This window comes from Leishmania mexicana, chromosome 16, assembly GCF_000234665.1.
Source record: "Leishmania mexicana MHOM/GT/2001/U1103 complete genome, chromosome 16".
NCBI lineage: Eukaryota > Euglenozoa > Kinetoplastea > Trypanosomatida > Trypanosomatidae > Leishmania > Leishmania mexicana.
In genome coordinates this window covers 1-17,028 of record NC_018320.1, presented here as the reverse complement: position 1 = coordinate 17,028, position 17,028 = coordinate 1, and the positions used below count along the sequence as shown (strand labels likewise).

General features: G+C 58.6%; 8 protein-coding genes across 8 annotated transcripts; all 8 read left to right on the top strand.

Moving 5' to 3' along the window:
• Positions 1-504: 504 nt before the first annotated feature.
• LMXM_16_0070 (conserved hypothetical protein) lies at positions 505-1,704 on the top strand (the record flags this gene model as incomplete). The annotated part of the gene is made up of 1 exon (XM_003873641.1): positions 505-1,704. The coding sequence occupies one exon, from the start codon at positions 505-507 to the stop codon at positions 1,702-1,704; it is 1,200 nt and encodes a 399-aa protein (XP_003873690.1).
• A 534-nt stretch (positions 1,705-2,238) lies between these two features.
• Positions 2,239-5,118, top strand: LMXM_16_0060 (putative peroxisome assembly protein; the record flags this gene model as incomplete). Its single annotated transcript, XM_003873640.1, has 1 exon — positions 2,239-5,118. The coding sequence occupies one exon, from the start codon at positions 2,239-2,241 to the stop codon at positions 5,116-5,118; it is 2,880 nt and encodes a 959-aa protein (XP_003873689.1).
• A 967-nt stretch (positions 5,119-6,085) lies between these two features.
• Positions 6,086-8,059, top strand: LMXM_16_0050 (conserved hypothetical protein; the record flags this gene model as incomplete). Its single annotated transcript, XM_003873639.1, has 1 exon — positions 6,086-8,059. One exon carries the CDS (start codon positions 6,086-6,088, stop codon positions 8,057-8,059), a length of 1,974 nt encoding a protein of 657 aa, XP_003873688.1.
• A 598-nt stretch (positions 8,060-8,657) lies between these two features.
• Positions 8,658-9,611, top strand: LMXM_16_0040 (conserved hypothetical protein; the record flags this gene model as incomplete). The annotated part of the gene is made up of 1 exon (XM_003873638.1): positions 8,658-9,611. One exon carries the CDS (start codon positions 8,658-8,660, stop codon positions 9,609-9,611), a length of 954 nt encoding a protein of 317 aa, XP_003873687.1.
• A 680-nt stretch (positions 9,612-10,291) lies between these two features.
• On the top strand, positions 10,292-11,389 carry LMXM_16_0030 (conserved hypothetical protein; the record flags this gene model as incomplete). The annotated part of the gene is made up of 1 exon (XM_003873637.1): positions 10,292-11,389. One exon carries the CDS (start codon positions 10,292-10,294, stop codon positions 11,387-11,389), a length of 1,098 nt encoding a protein of 365 aa, XP_003873686.1.
• Positions 11,390-11,885: 496 nt separating this feature from the next.
• Positions 11,886-12,530, top strand: LMXM_16_0020 (conserved hypothetical protein; the record flags this gene model as incomplete). Its single annotated transcript, XM_003873636.1, has 1 exon — positions 11,886-12,530. The coding sequence occupies one exon, from the start codon at positions 11,886-11,888 to the stop codon at positions 12,528-12,530; it is 645 nt and encodes a 214-aa protein (XP_003873685.1).
• A 543-nt stretch (positions 12,531-13,073) lies between these two features.
• LMXM_16_0010 (conserved hypothetical protein) lies at positions 13,074-14,198 on the top strand (the record flags this gene model as incomplete). The annotated part of the gene is made up of 1 exon (XM_003873635.1): positions 13,074-14,198. One exon carries the CDS (start codon positions 13,074-13,076, stop codon positions 14,196-14,198), a length of 1,125 nt encoding a protein of 374 aa, XP_003873684.1.
• A 462-nt stretch (positions 14,199-14,660) lies between these two features.
• On the top strand, positions 14,661-15,218 carry LMXM_16_0005 (anti-silencing protein a-like protein; the record flags this gene model as incomplete). Its single annotated transcript, XM_003873634.1, has 1 exon — positions 14,661-15,218. The coding sequence occupies one exon, from the start codon at positions 14,661-14,663 to the stop codon at positions 15,216-15,218; it is 558 nt and encodes a 185-aa protein (XP_003873683.1).
• Between the last annotated feature and the right edge of the window lie 1,810 nt (positions 15,219-17,028).

Genomic DNA, 17,028 nt, shown 5'->3' with positions numbered 1-17,028 from the left:
ACGCTTTGAATCGAAAGTAAAACGAGCCGCATTCCCAAAACATCCCAAAGTTTGCTAACGTGTCCGTGTGCTGTAGTCGCGAGAGGACTTCTGCGACGACTTGCGCCCTGCAAGCGCTTTGGTGCAGCCATGCTGCTGCGAGTGCATCGCCTTTCTGTGAGTGAATGCCTTTACATTGTTGGGCACTTTGCGCACGGGCGGGTGAGAAGGATGATGCGTGTGTGTGTGTGACAGCGCCGTTCCTCTCAAACTGCAGCGTGAGGGGAGTCAGACACGTGCACGGCCCACAGCTCCGTTGGCGCTCCGTCCCGTCGTACCTCGTCTTGCTACGGCCTTTCAGCCATCGCAGCCGGGCCCCTCTGCTCCACAACCATTTCTCTTGTCGCGGTGTCTCTGTTTCGCGACGGCTCACGCCCTCTGTCGATCACACCCCCACTACTCCACCTCGTTCAGTGCGTTCTTAAACTACCGTTTCTGGGGCTGCTGCCATTAGGTGGCAGGATCATGGACGAGCCAGACATGACCCAGGAAGCTGCCTCCTCCTCGCCAGCCGAGGTACTTCACGCGACGTGTCTACAGCATACCGCGTGGGACGCTCTCCTGCGCCAGCTGGCAGAGGTTCAACGGCGAATGGAGCAACGCTTGGAGGCTATTGATGTCGAACTACAATACCTGGAGACCTTTCGCGGCGGCATTGCATCGGAGGTGCGCAGTGAATCGTCACCTCGTCGCCGCTCTGTTACTGTTCCCTCCCCCAGAGAGGGCGGAAAGAGGAGCCGCGATGAAGCCCCGTTTGTCGGGTACGCGATGACGTCTCCGAGGCCGCGGGGCGAGGTGGGAGCACTGGGCTTGGACCCGTTTCGTGAAGCGGGCCTCTACACGATCTCCAACAATCCCGTAGTGCGTGTTGCACCGCTGTCTCTGAGCAGAGACGAAAAGGCGCGTCAGGAGGTGGAGTATATACTGCCAAGTTACATCCCAGTTGGGGTGGCGAGAGCAAAGGGATTGCCTTCTGCCGGAGCCGCGCGACTTTTCGAGTCGCTGTCCGCGGCAGGGCTGGACAAGCGCGACTTTGCTCTCTCGAGCACCTCCGTGGGACGGTGTCTCAGCGTTCACATACCTCCCAATACAAGCGATGTCCAGGCGCTTTGTGCCGAGGTCCCAGAGGAGCTGGTGCGCGCGCTATGCCGCGACAGCATGGGGGATCCCGGGGTCATTGCAAGCTGCCTTTACACGGAGTTGGCCCAGCAGGCAACACTGCACGCGCTCATTCTGCCCGCAATGCGCCTGCGCAGTGTGACGCTGCTGCGACTGCCGCCCTACCGGCAGCAGCTCCTGCTAGAGGCGACAATGTGGACGCTGCGGAAGTGCTGCGACTGCCGCGATCGTGACCTGACCGAGAACTCGCACGTGCGATGGTGCAAGGTTCTACAGAGTGCGGCGCCTGAGACACAGGCGTGTGCGAATCTGAAGCGGAACGCATACGCCACCGGCTACTCTCAGCTGCTGCACGGACTCAACGTAGTCTCGAGCGTCCGACAGGGGTATCTTGTCGCTGTGCTCACCGTCTGCGGCAATTTCTTCGACCTCCTGGACGCGGGAAATGTGCCACTCCAACGGCGAACCAGCCCATTTCTCTTCCGCGGCGCACATGTCGCACCAAACGGGGGCCAAGCCTCGCCGAGTCCCGCGGTGTGCAGTTGAACAAGGGAAGACGATGCGGCGCAGGCGTTGTGTGTCCGATCATGCGGTGCACCGCCAACTGCCGCGGTCGACGGCAAAACCGAGAACGAAAAACGAAAACAGGAGCAGAGTACCCACACCCACGAAACGCCTGACGGCCGCAATGGTTTAAAGAGCCGCGGTGATCCAGTGATGTGGGCTGCACCGCCTGGCGAGAGGCTCTGCAGCATCGTTGCATTCCTTTTCCCTGCTGCTGCCGGAACTTGCACCTCTATCTCTATCCATCGTGCGCGCACCACCCTCCAGAAGGTCACAGCTGTCGGCCTCCATATTCCTTCTTTATTCCTTCCCACTCCGACCTCTCCCCTCTTCACCCCTCCTCTCCTCTCCTCGCCTCCTGAGCCGCTGCTTTTCTCATTTTTCTGGCTGCCTGCAGAACTCTGCTTTTCTTTGGCGCTGGTGGCGTGACGGAGTCAGCCATTCGCCACAACGTGTTTTGACGGCGTTCTTTGCCGCTGTGCTGCTCTCCATCGCTGACACGCGATTGCGCACATAATGACCCCGAATAGCGCCTACTTGCCCATGACGCGCTGCATCTTTCGCGCGCTGACAGACGAGGGATACAAGGCGGTGATGGGCAAGCCACCAGGGACGTACTCGCTGCAGTCGGAGATTGCGCAGAATCACGCGACTCTGCACCTGCATCAGATTGTGGCTGGCACAGACGCCTACCCTTCCCTGCGTGTCGTGGACCTGATCCCGTCCACCCACTGCAGTCTGAGCGCTGACACGGCAGTAACAATGGTGGTTCTCCCTCCCGCTCCCATTGTTGGTGACAGAACGGACAAGGACGTCTCGGGAGAGGCCTACCACAATGACGTCCCGGACGCGTGTGTCGCTGTGCGTCTGGACAAGAGCCTCCGCGGCTCAACGGCGCTCGCCACACCACGCGCCCTCGAGAACCTGCTCATCGAGGACGAGGCTCTCGTGAGGGTGAGCGGCGGCTGCCACAAATGCGTGTTTGTGGTGAATGAGTTAAGGCCCACGCCCACAGGCTCGTCCTCTGACGCAATGATGATGGTGGGCGCCGAGCTCTTCCGAAACGTGCGCGCCGCCTTCTACAGTCATCCGTCACAGGTGTTGATGTCGTCCGCGCAGTCGTTCGACTACTCGAACACGGTGTTGTGCCTTCCTGTGGATGCCTTCCAGCCTGTAGAAGATGACTCCGGAGAGCTTCTTCACAGATCGGGTGCCGCACAGACGCACGCTCTCACGAAGATCGTCCTTTGCCCTGCTGTGAACGATGCGGCTCTGACAGAGCTCTACGGGCTCCACTACGCTGACTTGTGCGCACTCTTCGGCGCCGCCTCAGCTGCCGCCTGGGAGGGACGCCTCGTCAGCACCGGCGACGTACTCTACCTTGAAAAGGACACGCTCCACGCAGTGGCGCGGCGACTGGAAGGCGTGGATGTGTTGGAGTGTGTGGCGCGCGTGCTGTCTCACAAGGTCCGCAAATGGAACGAAACGTGGGTGGATGAAAACGCCTCCTGCCTCCACCTTCTTGCCCTGCGCGTGGTGCGTCTGGAGAGGAGTGGCACCCCAGTGTCATTTGGTGTTCTCCGCAACTGCGGCGGCGAGGCAGACGCCGTGGAGGTGGCGCTCGTGCACCAGCGAAACAGCCGAGTGTGGGAACCCACACCGATCTGGGCCCCATCCCCAGCACACGGACTTGCCCATGTTGAGGTGTACGCTCGCCTCTGTGGTGAACTGCGCCGTGTTGTGACGCCGTCACTGGAGCACGACGTGCACACTTTTGTTGTTCACGGAGTAAAGGAGAACCTGCCGCGCGAGTTTGTCGAGTGCGCCGCTGCAGAGTTTGGCCTTCCCTGCCTCCTCGCCTCCGTGGAGGCGATGGAGGAGGCGGAGCTGGAGATGTTGACCCGGACGTTTCTCGGCGAGCTATGCGGTGCGGCGACGGTACTGATTGTCCACAACGCGCACAGAATAGCGGATCTGTGTCCGCACTTTTTATCGGTGCTCGACGAGCCGAGCAGCGGCGTCCGAGCGCTGGTGGCCGGGGGTCCACCGCCAGGACCTCGCATCCTCTTTCTTCTGTGCGAATCGATGGACGCTGTACCACCCATGATCGCAGCTCGTGCCACCAACGCAGACGGTGTGCTGGAGTGCGGCAACCCATCTGAGGAGGACCGCGCAGCGTTCATCGCGCCACTGCTGCAGTGGAGCTGCGCGCACCATCGTGTGCATGCGAGCGTCCTTCTGCCACCCAAGACGCTCGCGGGCTGGGCAGTAGGTCTGACGTATGCCGACATATTGTCGCTTGTGGAGGCGTGCGTGTGCGATGCAGCGCAGTGCGCGCGGTGCACCGGAGAGGCATTGGCGGTCGTCAGCGACGTCTCGTGCGAGTCCGTGGTGCAGTCCTACCTCAAGTCGCACGGGTACAGCATGGTCTCCACCAAGCTGCAGCCCGTTCGCTGGGGCGACGTGGGCGGCCTGGAGGAAGCCAAGCGGGAGTTGCGCGAGATGATTCAGTTCCCCATCCTATACCCTGAGGTGTTCGAGAAGGGCATGAAGAAGCGCACCGGGGTTCTCTTTTACGGGCCTCCCGGCTGCGGGAAGACGCTTCTGGCGAAGGCTGTCGCCACAGAGATGAGCATGAACTTTATATCCGTCAAGGGTCCGGAGCTGATTAACCAGTATGTTGGTGAGAGTGAGAGGAATATTCGGCTCCTCTTTCAGCGGGCGCGTGACAACTCGCCGTGCATTGTTTTCTTCGACGAGATCGATGCACTGGCGCCGGCGCGTGGCGCGAAGGGCGACGCCGGAGGCGTCATGGACCGCATTGTATCGCAGCTCCTGGTGGAAGTGGACGGCGTTGGCCAGAAGCGCTCTGACGGCACGGCGAGTGGAGACGTGTTCATCATTGGAGCCACAAACCGACCGGACCTGCTCGACCCCGCACTCCTGCGCCCCGGCCGCTTCGATCGATTGTGCTACCTCGGTATTCCGTCTACGCGCGAGGAGCAGCTCTTTGCAATAAAGGCTCTGACCCGCAAGTTCGACATGAGCGCCGACGTTGATCTCTCGGCAGTGCTGGAACCGCTTGACTTTGTGTACACCGGTGCCGACTTCTTCGCTCTCTGCTCGGACGCCATGATGTTTGCCGTAGAGGACGCCCTTGAGGAGGTGCAACAGCGGATCGCGACATCCGCGGTAGCGGAGACCGCGGATGCTAGCACTCCTGATGCTGAACTGCCACCTGCGACGGCGGCGGCCGAGGAGGAGCGGAGGCCGATAACGGTCTGCCTGCAACACTTCCTCCGTGCTCGAGCGCAGCTGAAACCCTCTGTGACGAAGGCAGACCTACAGAAGTACGAAGCCCTCAGGCGGACGTTTGACAAGTCCACGAAGAAGTAGGATGACATCTTCATTGCCCTCCTTTTTATGCCGGCCTCGCACAGGGCGGGGGGCTCACCCGCCTGCTGGTGTGCAGGAGTGGTGTCGAAAGAGGAACGCGCAGACACCACTGGGGTCAGATGTGACGGATGATGTTGTGCCGACATCTAGTCATCCCCTCATCTCTGCCCACTAAAGCACGGCCGCTGTTGGGGCCCATCCAATGGACGATGGGGGCGTACGATGGAGACGCACATGTGCCAGGAAGAAGGAGTTGACAAGAGCGAAGGAGGGCGGACGCGGCGGACGGAGGGGTGACGGAGTGTATGCCCCTTTCCACCCATGTCCATCTCATTTTCTTCGTACAGAGGCTGTCTGTGTACGTACTTGTGCTCATCCTTTTCTGCTTGTCGTAGCACTTACGTCTGTCCTACACCTGACGCATGGTGCGCCAAGCCCAACACGAATGGAACGGGGAGAGAGATGGACCCGTTCGACAACATCCTCGGCATGACTCGATGCGTTGTCGACGCAGGAGACGCGTGGGCGGCGTCCCTGCGAATGCCACAGGGACCAGAGCTGCCACAGCGCCGGTGGCCGATGAACGTCACCTGCTCGTGCGGTTCTCCCATGAGTTTATCCATTTCACTTGCTGCTCAGGTGCATGAGCCTGTCCTTGCGCGTGCGCGTGAGCAGCTTACTCCCTATACGTTGTCGCCACCACACACTCCTCCGCCTCTCGCGTGCGCGGAATCACTTTCTCTACCCACTTTCACTCTTTCTCTGTGATCACATGTCCTCTTCTCGTCTCGTCTATTCCCTGCTTCGTCGAGTTCGTCTGTGGTCCTCGCGCCGGGGCGACTTGCCCACGCGCCTTTCGACCCTTTCGATTGCTCTCGCATGGATATTCGCGTCTTGTTCCCTGTTGCCCCCCCCCCCCAAGGCACAACGTCCATCTGCGCGCCACTCGACGCTCAGTGCTGTTGTTATGTTGCTCACCGCCCTCACTGCAAAGCGTGTTCGGCGCACATGGGAGCCGGAGGAGAAGACGTGGCACGACGATGCGCTGGAGCTACCGTGGGAGGATGTTCGACCGGAACTGCACAAGGCATCCATCTTCGCCTTGAAAAATGTCTTCTTCTTTTCCCATGCCACTCCCGTGCAAGCACTCGCGCTGCGTGCCCTCACTCAACCAGGTGCAAGCGCTGTTGTCGAGGCGCCAACGGGAAGTGGTAAGACCCTCGCGTTTCTTCTCCCCATCATGGAGCGGTGCGTGCGATCCTGCGAAGCATATGTAGCGTCGCATCAGCGACCACCCCTGTTTCGTCACGTGCTCGGCGTCATCTTCTCGCCGTCGCGCACGCTGGCTGAGCAGACATTCGTGGTCGGCCGCAGCCTGGCGGCTCGCTACCCCTTCAACATCCAGTTCGTCCTCTGCGACGGCGTTGTGCAGAAGCCAGCGGCAGTACTGCAGCACCTCCAGCGCGGGGCCCGTGGTGCGGGCACTATCCTCGTGACGACTCCGAAGGACTTTGACGAGCTGCTCCCGCTGCTGGAGGAGGCGCAGAAAGCGACACTCAGCCCGTCCAGTGATGACATGGCGGACTTGCTGGCGCAGCAAGACGAGGCAACGCGGCAACGTTACCTTGCTCGCAGAACGCAAGCAAACACCGATGCAGAGATGGGCAGTGTCTCTCGTGATAGTGTACGCTTCCACTCCACAATGGAAGCGCGGTTCGTTGTCGTCCTTGACGAGGCAGACCTGCTCTACAACTCCCCCGACATGCGCAACACGGTGCAGCAGTTCGTGGCTGCCTATGGACGTACCCATGACCCTGTGAGCCCATCACCGCGCCGCCGCAAGTCAGCCGCGAAGAAGCGGCCGGTGCGGGTGAATGAGACCGGGCAAGCCGGCGCACGGCTGTGGATGGACTTCGCGTTTGTCGGCGCCACTGTCGCCACCTCGCCTTTGCTCAAGGTTTATGCTGAGAAGGTGTGCGCGAACTGTGGCAGTACCTTGCACACGCTGGCGCTGCGGTCCAACGACGACTTTGTCTCACAGCTGACCAACCGCTTTGTCGTATGCGACGCCGCGAACTTTCTGCCGTATTTTGTCCAGCTCATGAACCTGCACGCGTCGAAGAAGCACTTTGTCTTCTTCAACAACTTTCGTGTTCTTCTGTTCGTGCAGCGGCTTTTCTCTGTCCTGTGCCAGGGCACACGCCCCCTCCTGTACATACCAAAGGTGTTTGTGATGTACGAGGGCATGACGGAAAGTGCCCGCATCGATCAGTACAACCAGTTTCTGACCCACGTGAGTCGCAGCAATGCGGCCCGCAAGCCGAAGAAAGCCCTCTCAGACGCAGAGAAGAAGAACCAGGTCTTCACGAGCGGCTGGAAGCGCGACGGCACCGTGAACATGGGCACGGGGGCCATTCTCCTCTGCACCGATGTTGCCGCCTTTGGGCTCGATGTGCGGGATGTCGACTATGTATACCACTTTGAGCCACCGGCCACTGTGCAGTCGTACATCCATCGCGTTGGCCGCGTGGGTCGTATGGGCATGAAGGGAAGCAGCATTCTGCTCCTTCCCTGCAACGCCGACTCGATGCAGATGCAGTCTGCCCGCGAGCGCAAGATGGACAGCGCACGCTTCCACACCGTCACTAACACCAAAAAACCCACGGCACAGCTCCAAGCGCCCTGCATTAGCGCGGACTCGCTCCCAGAAGAGCGTCGTGCCTATCTGGCGGAGCTCGGCAAGCACAGCGCGCTGGAAGAGTATATCATCCCGCCCTTCGCCCCTATTACCTCCACCCTCCGGAATTACATCACGCAGGATGACAAGATTCTAAAGCTTGCAAAGCGCGCCGCAATATCCATGTGTGAGGCGCCGGAGGGCGAGGAGGAAAAGGCGTGGTTCCACCCACGCCTCGCGGTGCGTGCACTTCTTTTGGATTAGCTCCCAAAGGCCAGCACTTCGGGTGTCTCTAGCCCCTCAGTGCGTGCACGCGAGTTTTAACGACGGCCATCCTGACCTCTCTTTTCGTATAACGCCGCTTGAAAGGGCTAAAACACCGTCCACACACGAGAGGCGAGCGCCAGTGAAGTGCATGCAGGTCGCCAAGGCATGAGAGGCGCTCTTTCTCCTCCCCCCATTCGTAACCTCGTCCCCTGTATTCCGGCATCTGCCGTGAAAGTCGTCTCGGACGAAACGCGGACAAAGAAGAAGGCGATGCCCTGTCGCCCGGGCCTTGAGGCGCTGCCCTGAGATGATGAGCAGCAAGCGTGGAGGCCACGCCGCACTCGTGTCCCTTATCTCTCCCCTCACTTCTCACCGATTCTCTGTGTTCCCCTTTTCACGTTGTTTCGATCGCGTCTTGTGCTTTCCTTAGCACCCAATTCTGCTGTGTGCAGCAAGGCCTGCGTCCCTCCCACCTGCCTGCCTGCCTCCCTCTCTCCCGGCAATTCGGACTTGGTGGGTGGTGTTTAGTGTAGTCACCTACCGGCGTCCACGTCCGTGCTTCTTGACACCGTGTAGGGCACATGAGCATGCGGTCATGCTCAGCTACAACAACATCATAGAGAAGGGGGAGCCCCTCAACAAGGAGATCATCGACCATGTATTTGACCATGTGACGGAGTTCCCGACGCCGGCGATGGTCTCCATAGGCGACGGCAAGGCCGATTGCATTGTGCTCGAGAACTTTTTGACGCACGAGGAGTGCGACCAGCTCGTAGCGGCGTGCGAGAAGGTGGGCTACACATTCTGGCTCCAGAAGAACCACCACGACGCCGACGGAGAAGCCACGTGCGACAGCGCCTCCAAAGCAGTGCGCGTCGTGAACACCATCGAGGCGAACTTTCCGCACCTCTCGGCGAAGCTGTACGACCGCATTGCCCGTGTCGTGCCTCTCAAGCCGAAGTGCTTTTCGGAAGATATGCCGAACGCCGAAGAGCTCTTCGAGCGCGAGCTCGCCGGCACATGGGTGCCCCACGCCCTCTCCGAGAACCTTCTCTTCGGCCGCTACCACCCCGGTGGCCACTTTATGCCGCACGTGGACGGCTCCACCATTGTGGACCTCAATACCCGCTCCTTCTACACGCTCCTCATCTACCTCAATGACTGCTTGCATGGTGGAGAGACCTTTATCTTTGCGGGTGAGCAGTGCAACGTCATGTACCTGGACGAGGAGGAGAACCAGTACCGCGGCAACGCAACGCAGCGGGTGGGAGCCGTGCACCCCAAGAAGGGCTCAGCCGCATTCTTCTACTACAACCTGCTACACGAAGGGGCACCGGTGCTGCAAGGACACAAGTACATCTGCCGCGCAGACCTGCTCTACCACCGTACACCCGCCATTTTCACTTCGGAGGAAGATGAGAAGGCGTTTCATGTGTACCAGGAGGCGCGCCTTGCTGAGAGCCACGGAGATGCCGAGCGGGCGTGCCAGCTATTCCAGCGGGTTCGAAAACTCTCCAAGGGTGTCGCTTCCATCTTCCAGATTGAGTAAACACACAGAAGACAACAAGGAGAAAGCGGCTATATGACGTTGCACCTTCCAGCATTCGTAAGCACCGCGTACCAGTGTATCTGACCCAAGTAGAGGGCTGTTACTCCTCCCCTTTCTGAAACCGACAGCAACCACGATCCACCTTTTTTCTGCTGCTGCACGTGCTCTCGCCGTTCTGGGCGCGCTGCGCAGCGTGGTGCCCTCCCCCCTCCCCCGTTCTCACAGACCCTGCAAAGAGGTAAGGCTGGCTGGTTGAGGTATCCACGCAAACCATAAAGACAAGCGCCACCGCATGCTAAAACAAATTTATGTTTCCATAGTCGCGAGTAATTAACACGGCCGCTACCGTGTAACACGGGTAGTTGCCCGCTTGTCTGCCTTGCCCTCGAAAGCAGCACACCACCGCCGTCACAATCAGAGTCGCCAGTGCAGTCCAACAGTCCCCCCCTCCCTCTTCTGTCAGTGTTCCCACACGCACATGCCTGCTCTTTTCAGACGGTATGGAGGGGGTGGTACTACCGTGATGCCATACTCTCTCTCCCTCCCTTTCGTCATCCCTCTTTTCTACGTGTTTCTCGGCGCTGTTGTGCTACGCCGTCCCTCTCCGCCCTTCCCTCCTGGCGCGGGGGTCTGTGTCTTTCCTTTTCAACCTCAGCCGCCGCCTTTTCTTATCGGGCCGCATGCAGCATCAAGAGGACTACGCATCCAACGCCTCCAAAGATGATCAATACTTTGAGAGCTACGCGGACCTCAGCGTCCACAAGGTGATGCTTCGTGATCGTCCGCGCATGGACTTCTACAAGACCCTCCTCACTGACAGGTCTGTTGTTGAGGGCAAGGTGGTGATGGATGTGGGCTCCGGCTCAGGCATCTTGTCCTGCTGGGCAGCCCAATCAGGCGCTGCGCACGTACTCTCTCTTGAGGCGTCGTACCTGGCGAAAGTACAACAACACATTTTTTCCGACAACGGTCTCTCTGACCGCGTCACCGTCATCGCATCCAGGGTCGAGGAAGTTGTCGCGGCCGGCGTGGCGGCATTTCTGAACGAGCACCCGTGTGTTCGCCTCCACGGCGGCGTGGCGCTTGTAGTGTCGGAGTGGATGGGCTTCTACCTCTTCCACGAATGCATGCTGCCCTCAGTGATACGAGCCCGTGACTTTTGCCGCGACGTGAACGCAGCCCTTCAGTCTTCGCTTGCCGTCTGCATGCTTCCTTCCAACGGCCGGCTCCTGGCAGCGCCCATCACACTGAAGCCCTACTACGCAGAGACCTTCGCCCCCTTTTGGGACTCTGTTGGCGGTGTCTCCCTGCGTGCCCTCGGCAAACTCGAGTATGAGGAGCATATTGAGGCGACGTCGCCGTTGGTGGACGTCATACCGCCGCGTTCTTTACTGCACGACGGTATGGTCTTCTGGGAAGGCAGCTTTGACACGCTTGCGGTTGACGAGCTCACTAGCATTGTGGCGGCGCGCACCTTTGACTTCTCGACTTCCGGCACCACCGCTTCCGCGAAGGCTAGTCTCGACGAGACAGGACAGTTCACTGTGGAGGGTTTTACTCTGTGGTTTCAGGTCAGCTACGGCGACGCCATCCTCGACACTTCCCCACTTGCCCCACCGACGCACTGGAAGCAAACCACGGTTCTCCTGCCTGGTAAGTTCCGCCATGAGAAGACCGTCTCGTTTCGCCGCCTTGATGAGCAGTTGGAGCTGACCATCCGACTGACGGCGGAAGACCTTGCGCAGCGGTGCTACAAGATCGAGTTCGAGCTCAACTAGCCAACACAGCAATTCCTTCTTTGCGCGCCACTGCTTAATGAGTGCCACCTACCGAGATTGACTTCGGGATCTTTGCCCTACCTTTATCTTTTTCTCTTGGTTGCGCAGGTCCGCTACCTGTGGGCTTGGGGTGTTTCTCCACGTAGAGCCGGTGCAACGCAGAGAGGTGCCTGAGTGCGCTGGAGTGGTGTCGCTGTGGGGTCTCTGATTCTCTATGTCCCCGTCCCAGGAGGTACCTCCCTTGTTCCCGTTCATCTGTTTTTGTACCACTCCATGGAAGAGAGCCGGGCTCATCGCAGCTTTGCTCTATGTACGCTGCTGCCTCCACACTACATCTACTAGTGTCAGCGACTCTTTCTTGTCTCCCCCCCTCTTCCTCTCCTGGCACTCTTCGACCCTCAGTTTACGTAAGAGAACGCTGGCTGGTAGCGCCTGTGCCGACGTTCTCCCGCCATACTGTCTCTCTCTTTCTCTTTCTACTGCGCACGACGACACCATGTCCACCGGGACCATCTCCGCTGCCGCTCTGCAGTACTTTGAGTCGAAGGGCATTCAGTTGATTCTAGAAGAAGCGATGCACGACTTGGTGCTGGAGATGCCTGAAGACCCACTCGTGTTTCTGGAGGAGGCCTTCCGCAGGCCGACCCCTGTTCACGTCATTATCATCGGTCCATGCGGCAGCGGCAAAACCACGCTGGCAGCCACGTTGGCTGCCCATTATGGCGTCACGCATGTCGCTGCTACTCCCGCGGTTGCCGGAGATATGGTGATGCCGGCGGATGTGCTCGGCGAGCTGAAGCGTCTGCAGAAGGACGGTAGGGGCTGGGTCCTGGACGGTTTCCCACAAACACGCGCAGACGCGATTCAGCTGCAGACGTCGGGGATATCTCCACAGCACGTCTTTGAGCTGCAGATCCCAGCGTCAGTGGCACTGGAGCGCGCCACCGCCAGCGCGGCTGACCCATCCAAGCACACAGAAGAGCCGACCGCCATTGCGAAAAACTACGAACACTACGAGGTGCGCAGAATAGAGATCACCACTTCCTACCAGCACTGCTACCGTGGCGTCGACGCCACTGTCTCCGCTGAGGAGGTGGCTGCGGAGGTCATGAAGACCATCGACGCGTTCCAGCGCATGTGAAGCCTGAACATTACCGATGGCGCGTAAGAAAACCGAACCCCAAGGGATAGCGTCATGTCGTTACACTGGAGTACGGTGAACAGCTCCGGTACACGTTTTAGTGTGTGCTGATGAGTTGTGGCTACGGTGGTATGTTCCTGCACGATGTAAGATAGAGCACCCGTGGCTGCCTCTTTGCCCCAGAAGGGGGACGTGTTTGGCTCTTTCTCCGGTATGTATCAGCCGCGCAGTAGACGGTTGAAGAGTACGTCAAGAAGAGGAATACATTCTGCAGATTGTTGTTTTCTCTTTGCCCACTGTTTCACCGAATCGGCGCACCACAGCTGGAGCTGAAGCCTCTTGCGCCATTCTCCACGTGAGAAACACCTCTGCAAGGCGCTACGCAGACAAGCAGACAATATTTCTTTTTTCCTTTTCCTCTCTCGCTTTCTTCGACCAGCGTGCACCCGTCCTTCACCACCTTCCCCCGCCTCCCCTCTTCTTGCTCTCCTCTTGCCCACTCCATGTGGCCTAACGTCCCCGCCTCTCCGTAGCACGGCGATCATGCTCTCCACTTCCGCCGTGCAGCGGCGGTACCGCCTGTTTCACCCCGTTCGTCAAAATGTGCCTTTCCACTTTAACCCTGTTCAGTCAATCTTCCCGCTCATCTACGAGAACAACCTCCTCGCCAAACCGCGCCTCAGCTGGAAGGACTATGAGGGCAGGAAAGAGTTTGATGCCGATCACCCGCTCCCCGTTGTTGGGACGCAGCTCAATGAGCGCACCACTACGCACAAATGGTCCCATTGGGATCAGTACATCAACCCGCAGATAACACAGAGCTGGATGGATCTGACGCAGTCGCCTGAGTATGTTGGGCCTCGCAGCGGTCACAACGTCATCAAGATGGGATGGATGAAGATTGGCGGTAGCTGGAAGTACTCTCGTAGCTACAACGATGCGCGGCGTGGTTTTGCCAAGGGGCAGTGGCAGGAGCGGAAAATGACGCCTCGCTTCATGCTGGCACCGCGCGTGTCTGCTGGAGGGCCGCGCAACCGGTACGAAGGCAAGGCGTCCTTCTCGCGACTTAACCTCGGCAAACTGCTGTGGGCCGTGGATACGGGCCGACTAAACCCGAATGAGACCATCACCCTGTACCACCTTCGCATTGCAAAGGTGATCGCCGATCGCGAAGTCGTGTGGCCCGGGATGGTGCTGCTTGCCGGTAACGTGGAGCGTGTACCTTACCCGCTGCACATCGAGCTGCAGAACGCGTCTGCGAAAGCTATCCAGCTGCTCGAGGAGGCCGGTGGTTCCTTCACAAATGTGTACATGTCTCACGAGGGCCTCTACCAGGAGCTACACCCGGAGGAGTTCCCCACCTTTATGGAGCAGGAGTTGCCCGAGCGGAAAGGGCTAGAGAACTTTGCAACGAATTCGCGCAAGCGGGGCTGGCTGGCGCAGTGGTACGAGGACGAGAGCCACTATGCCCACCCCGGCGCTGGTCGACGCAGTGCACACTACATCCGCCCGCCGACTGATCGCGACTTCCCCGCCACGATCGAGGAATACGAGCTCGCGAAGCACCACCAGAAGTGGCACCTGAATCAGCCTGGAAGCGCTACCGTGCTGCCCTGGCACTCTCTCAACACCGCTGACATGGCACGGCGGTCAGCCGGGCGACTGTAGGGTGCCACTCGTCCACGTCGACGTACAAGAAAGGGCATGATTGTTCGCCAGTTAGTTCTTCCGTGTGCGTGTACCGTTGCTGGCTTTTGTTAAGCACTACACACGACAAGTTAAAGCGGTGCCAAGCGAAGCGAGTGACCGAACATCCAGCAACGAAAAAAAAAGAACGTACAAGCTCGCGCATCTGCGTCCCTGCGGGACAGCCACGCCTGCACCTAAAACCGCCACCTGTGGGACGCGGCCTGCCCATGTCAACGCACAAAATGAGATCTGGTACGAGCAGGGGCACTAGGAAGACCAGAGCCCTACCTCTCCGCCCGTCTCCTCCTCTTCCCTTCGATGATTTGCATCAACTCGCTGGTCTTTCACCCCTCTATCCGTTAGCTTGCCCGGAAGCTGCGTCGAAGACTCCCATCTTTTTTCTCGGCGGCGTGCACTCCTCGTCTGCGAGGCAGAGCACCGATGACGACGCGGGTGGAGCTGCGCAAAGTGCAGGTGGTGGGCCCCAACCCCAGCAAGTTCGACACCCCGATTCGCTTGCACCTAGTACTCGACGTGTTCGAAAAGCCGCCAAAGGATGTTATCGACGTGACATTCACCTGGTCACCAGTGTGGGACTTCCCTGTAGACCAGGAGCTAGACGAGATGGAGGTGGGCCCCTTCACAACGCTCGGCAGACACGAGTTCACCATTGAGAGTGATCCCCCCAACGTGGCCGATATCCCAGATCCGACTGGTCCCACTGCCTTGATCGTGTCACTCAAGTACAAGGGAGACGAGTTCCTCCACATTGGGTACAACATCACAGTCACCTGCGACGGCGACATCCCAGATGTCTTCACTTCAGCCGACATGCTTACCCGCCACATTGGTAAGTGCTACCCTAAACTGCGGGAAATTTCATGGGACACATCGACCCCGGCTAAAACCTCGCCACCGGACTCGGACGCCGATAGCACTTGCGATAGTGCCGACGGCTCCTGCAAACGTGCGAAAAGAGAGAATGAAGCGCAATCATAGGCGTCTTTCCCCGCAGCGATGCCCGTGAAGCCCTCGTGAGTGGGTGCAGTTGCTGCGCACCACTATTTAAGAGCATCTGCAAACACCGCTGCGAGAAGGTAAGCGGCGCGGGTCTCGAGACGCGTGACTTGGTGACCATGATCCCTCAGAGGAGTTTCTGCAATCTTGGGACACGATGTTTGAGAAGTCTGACATGACGTTTTCTGAGAGTTTCTCACAGAAGATGCTAGTCACACAGCTAGCAGCAGAGAAGAAGACCTGCTCGTCGCAGCACCGGTGCCCTCCAAGATCGCCGCTGAAACACTGAAGACGTCGACTCGCATTGTCGTGTTTTCGCCACAATAACCACCAAGAACGGGGGACAGAACGCGGGCTCACCTGGCAAGGGCTGACCTTGCCTGCCACTCTTTGCTGCACAATAGCTCTTCCTCTCTCGAGGAAGTGGCACGAGAATATGTCTGCGCATCTGACAGCGGCTCTCCGTGTCCATTTGTTTGTGGGAGTGGTGCACCGCTCGTATAAGAAGGTCCCATGTGCTACAGTGGCTCTACCACACACTACGTGCCAGCCGTGTTTGCAGATATGGGGCACACCGAAAGGTGTGCAGCCGTGGTGTATTCTTTTTCTTTCACCTCCAGCAGCCGCGTGGACTCGTGCAATGCGCAGGGCAACTTCATAACACATCTGTTCTCACAGATAGCAAGCCACCATTGCCACTGAAGCTATGGTGCACTAAGGTGATGACCCTGCTGATTCGATGACAGCCCGGTACTCTCGCAGCTCCGCCACTCTACCTTTGCAGTCCAGCTGCAACACCCCCTCAATGCTCATCAGGTATGTGCGTCGATAATATCTCAAGCTTTGACGCAGCATGATGGCAGTATGGGTCTTTCGTCCGGGTTTCCGGACTACCCTGCAATTCAAGAGTCCGTGGTATCTCAATGCTGCATGCCCAGCTGGTGCAGTTGGCGTATATCCATTGACGAAACTCTTCTTCTCCGCAGCTAGTCTCCTCCTATCCATCTCTTTTCCCGTACATCGAACTACAAACACACGTTTCAGGAGCGTGTAGTCGATTTTCCGCTGTTCTGCCTCTTTTCGGCGTGCACGTGCATTGGACGTCTCGTCGAACGGGCACACCATTCTGCACTTTGCTTCTTTGTTGACAGAGAGTTCTCGGGAGGCAGAAAGAGCTATCTTCACCAACACAGTGGACTTCCCTATCTACGTGATTGAGGAAGACCACAGCAGTTTCACTGAGGGCTAGAAGTGGAAAGCAACCTGGAATAGTACACTGGCGCTCTCGTCTCGAGAAGCAGTTTACAACTTTACACACATTGTACGCATTACACACGAAGCCACCCGTCTGACCCTATGGACGGTGTACCGCGCCCTTTCCATCTCCAGTGCAAGTGGAACTACCGGTGCACCCACGTCGAACGCAATGAAGCAGCTTACTGACATGTACCTAGACAGCTCCATGCAGAGGCCTACTCACCGGACCGGATGGTGATGGTGATGGTTAGGGTGTGCATGCTTGTGTGCCTTGCCTCTGTGACGTGGTAGAGCATAAAGAGGGGCGCCCACTGCATAACTGCACTAGTTGCACTGCGTGTTGTGTCTGTTTAGCCTGCTGCTGTATTCGTGTGTGTTTTGAGGTGTTTGCGTTGCTGCTGCGCCGTGTGCGGACGTGTGTGTAGGACTGTGACGGTGATGGTTGTGGTTATGGCTGTGATTGTGGTTGTGTTGCTGTTATCCCTTGGTGTGTGTGGTCTATTAAAGGTGTTGTGTGCGTGTGTTATGGTACGGG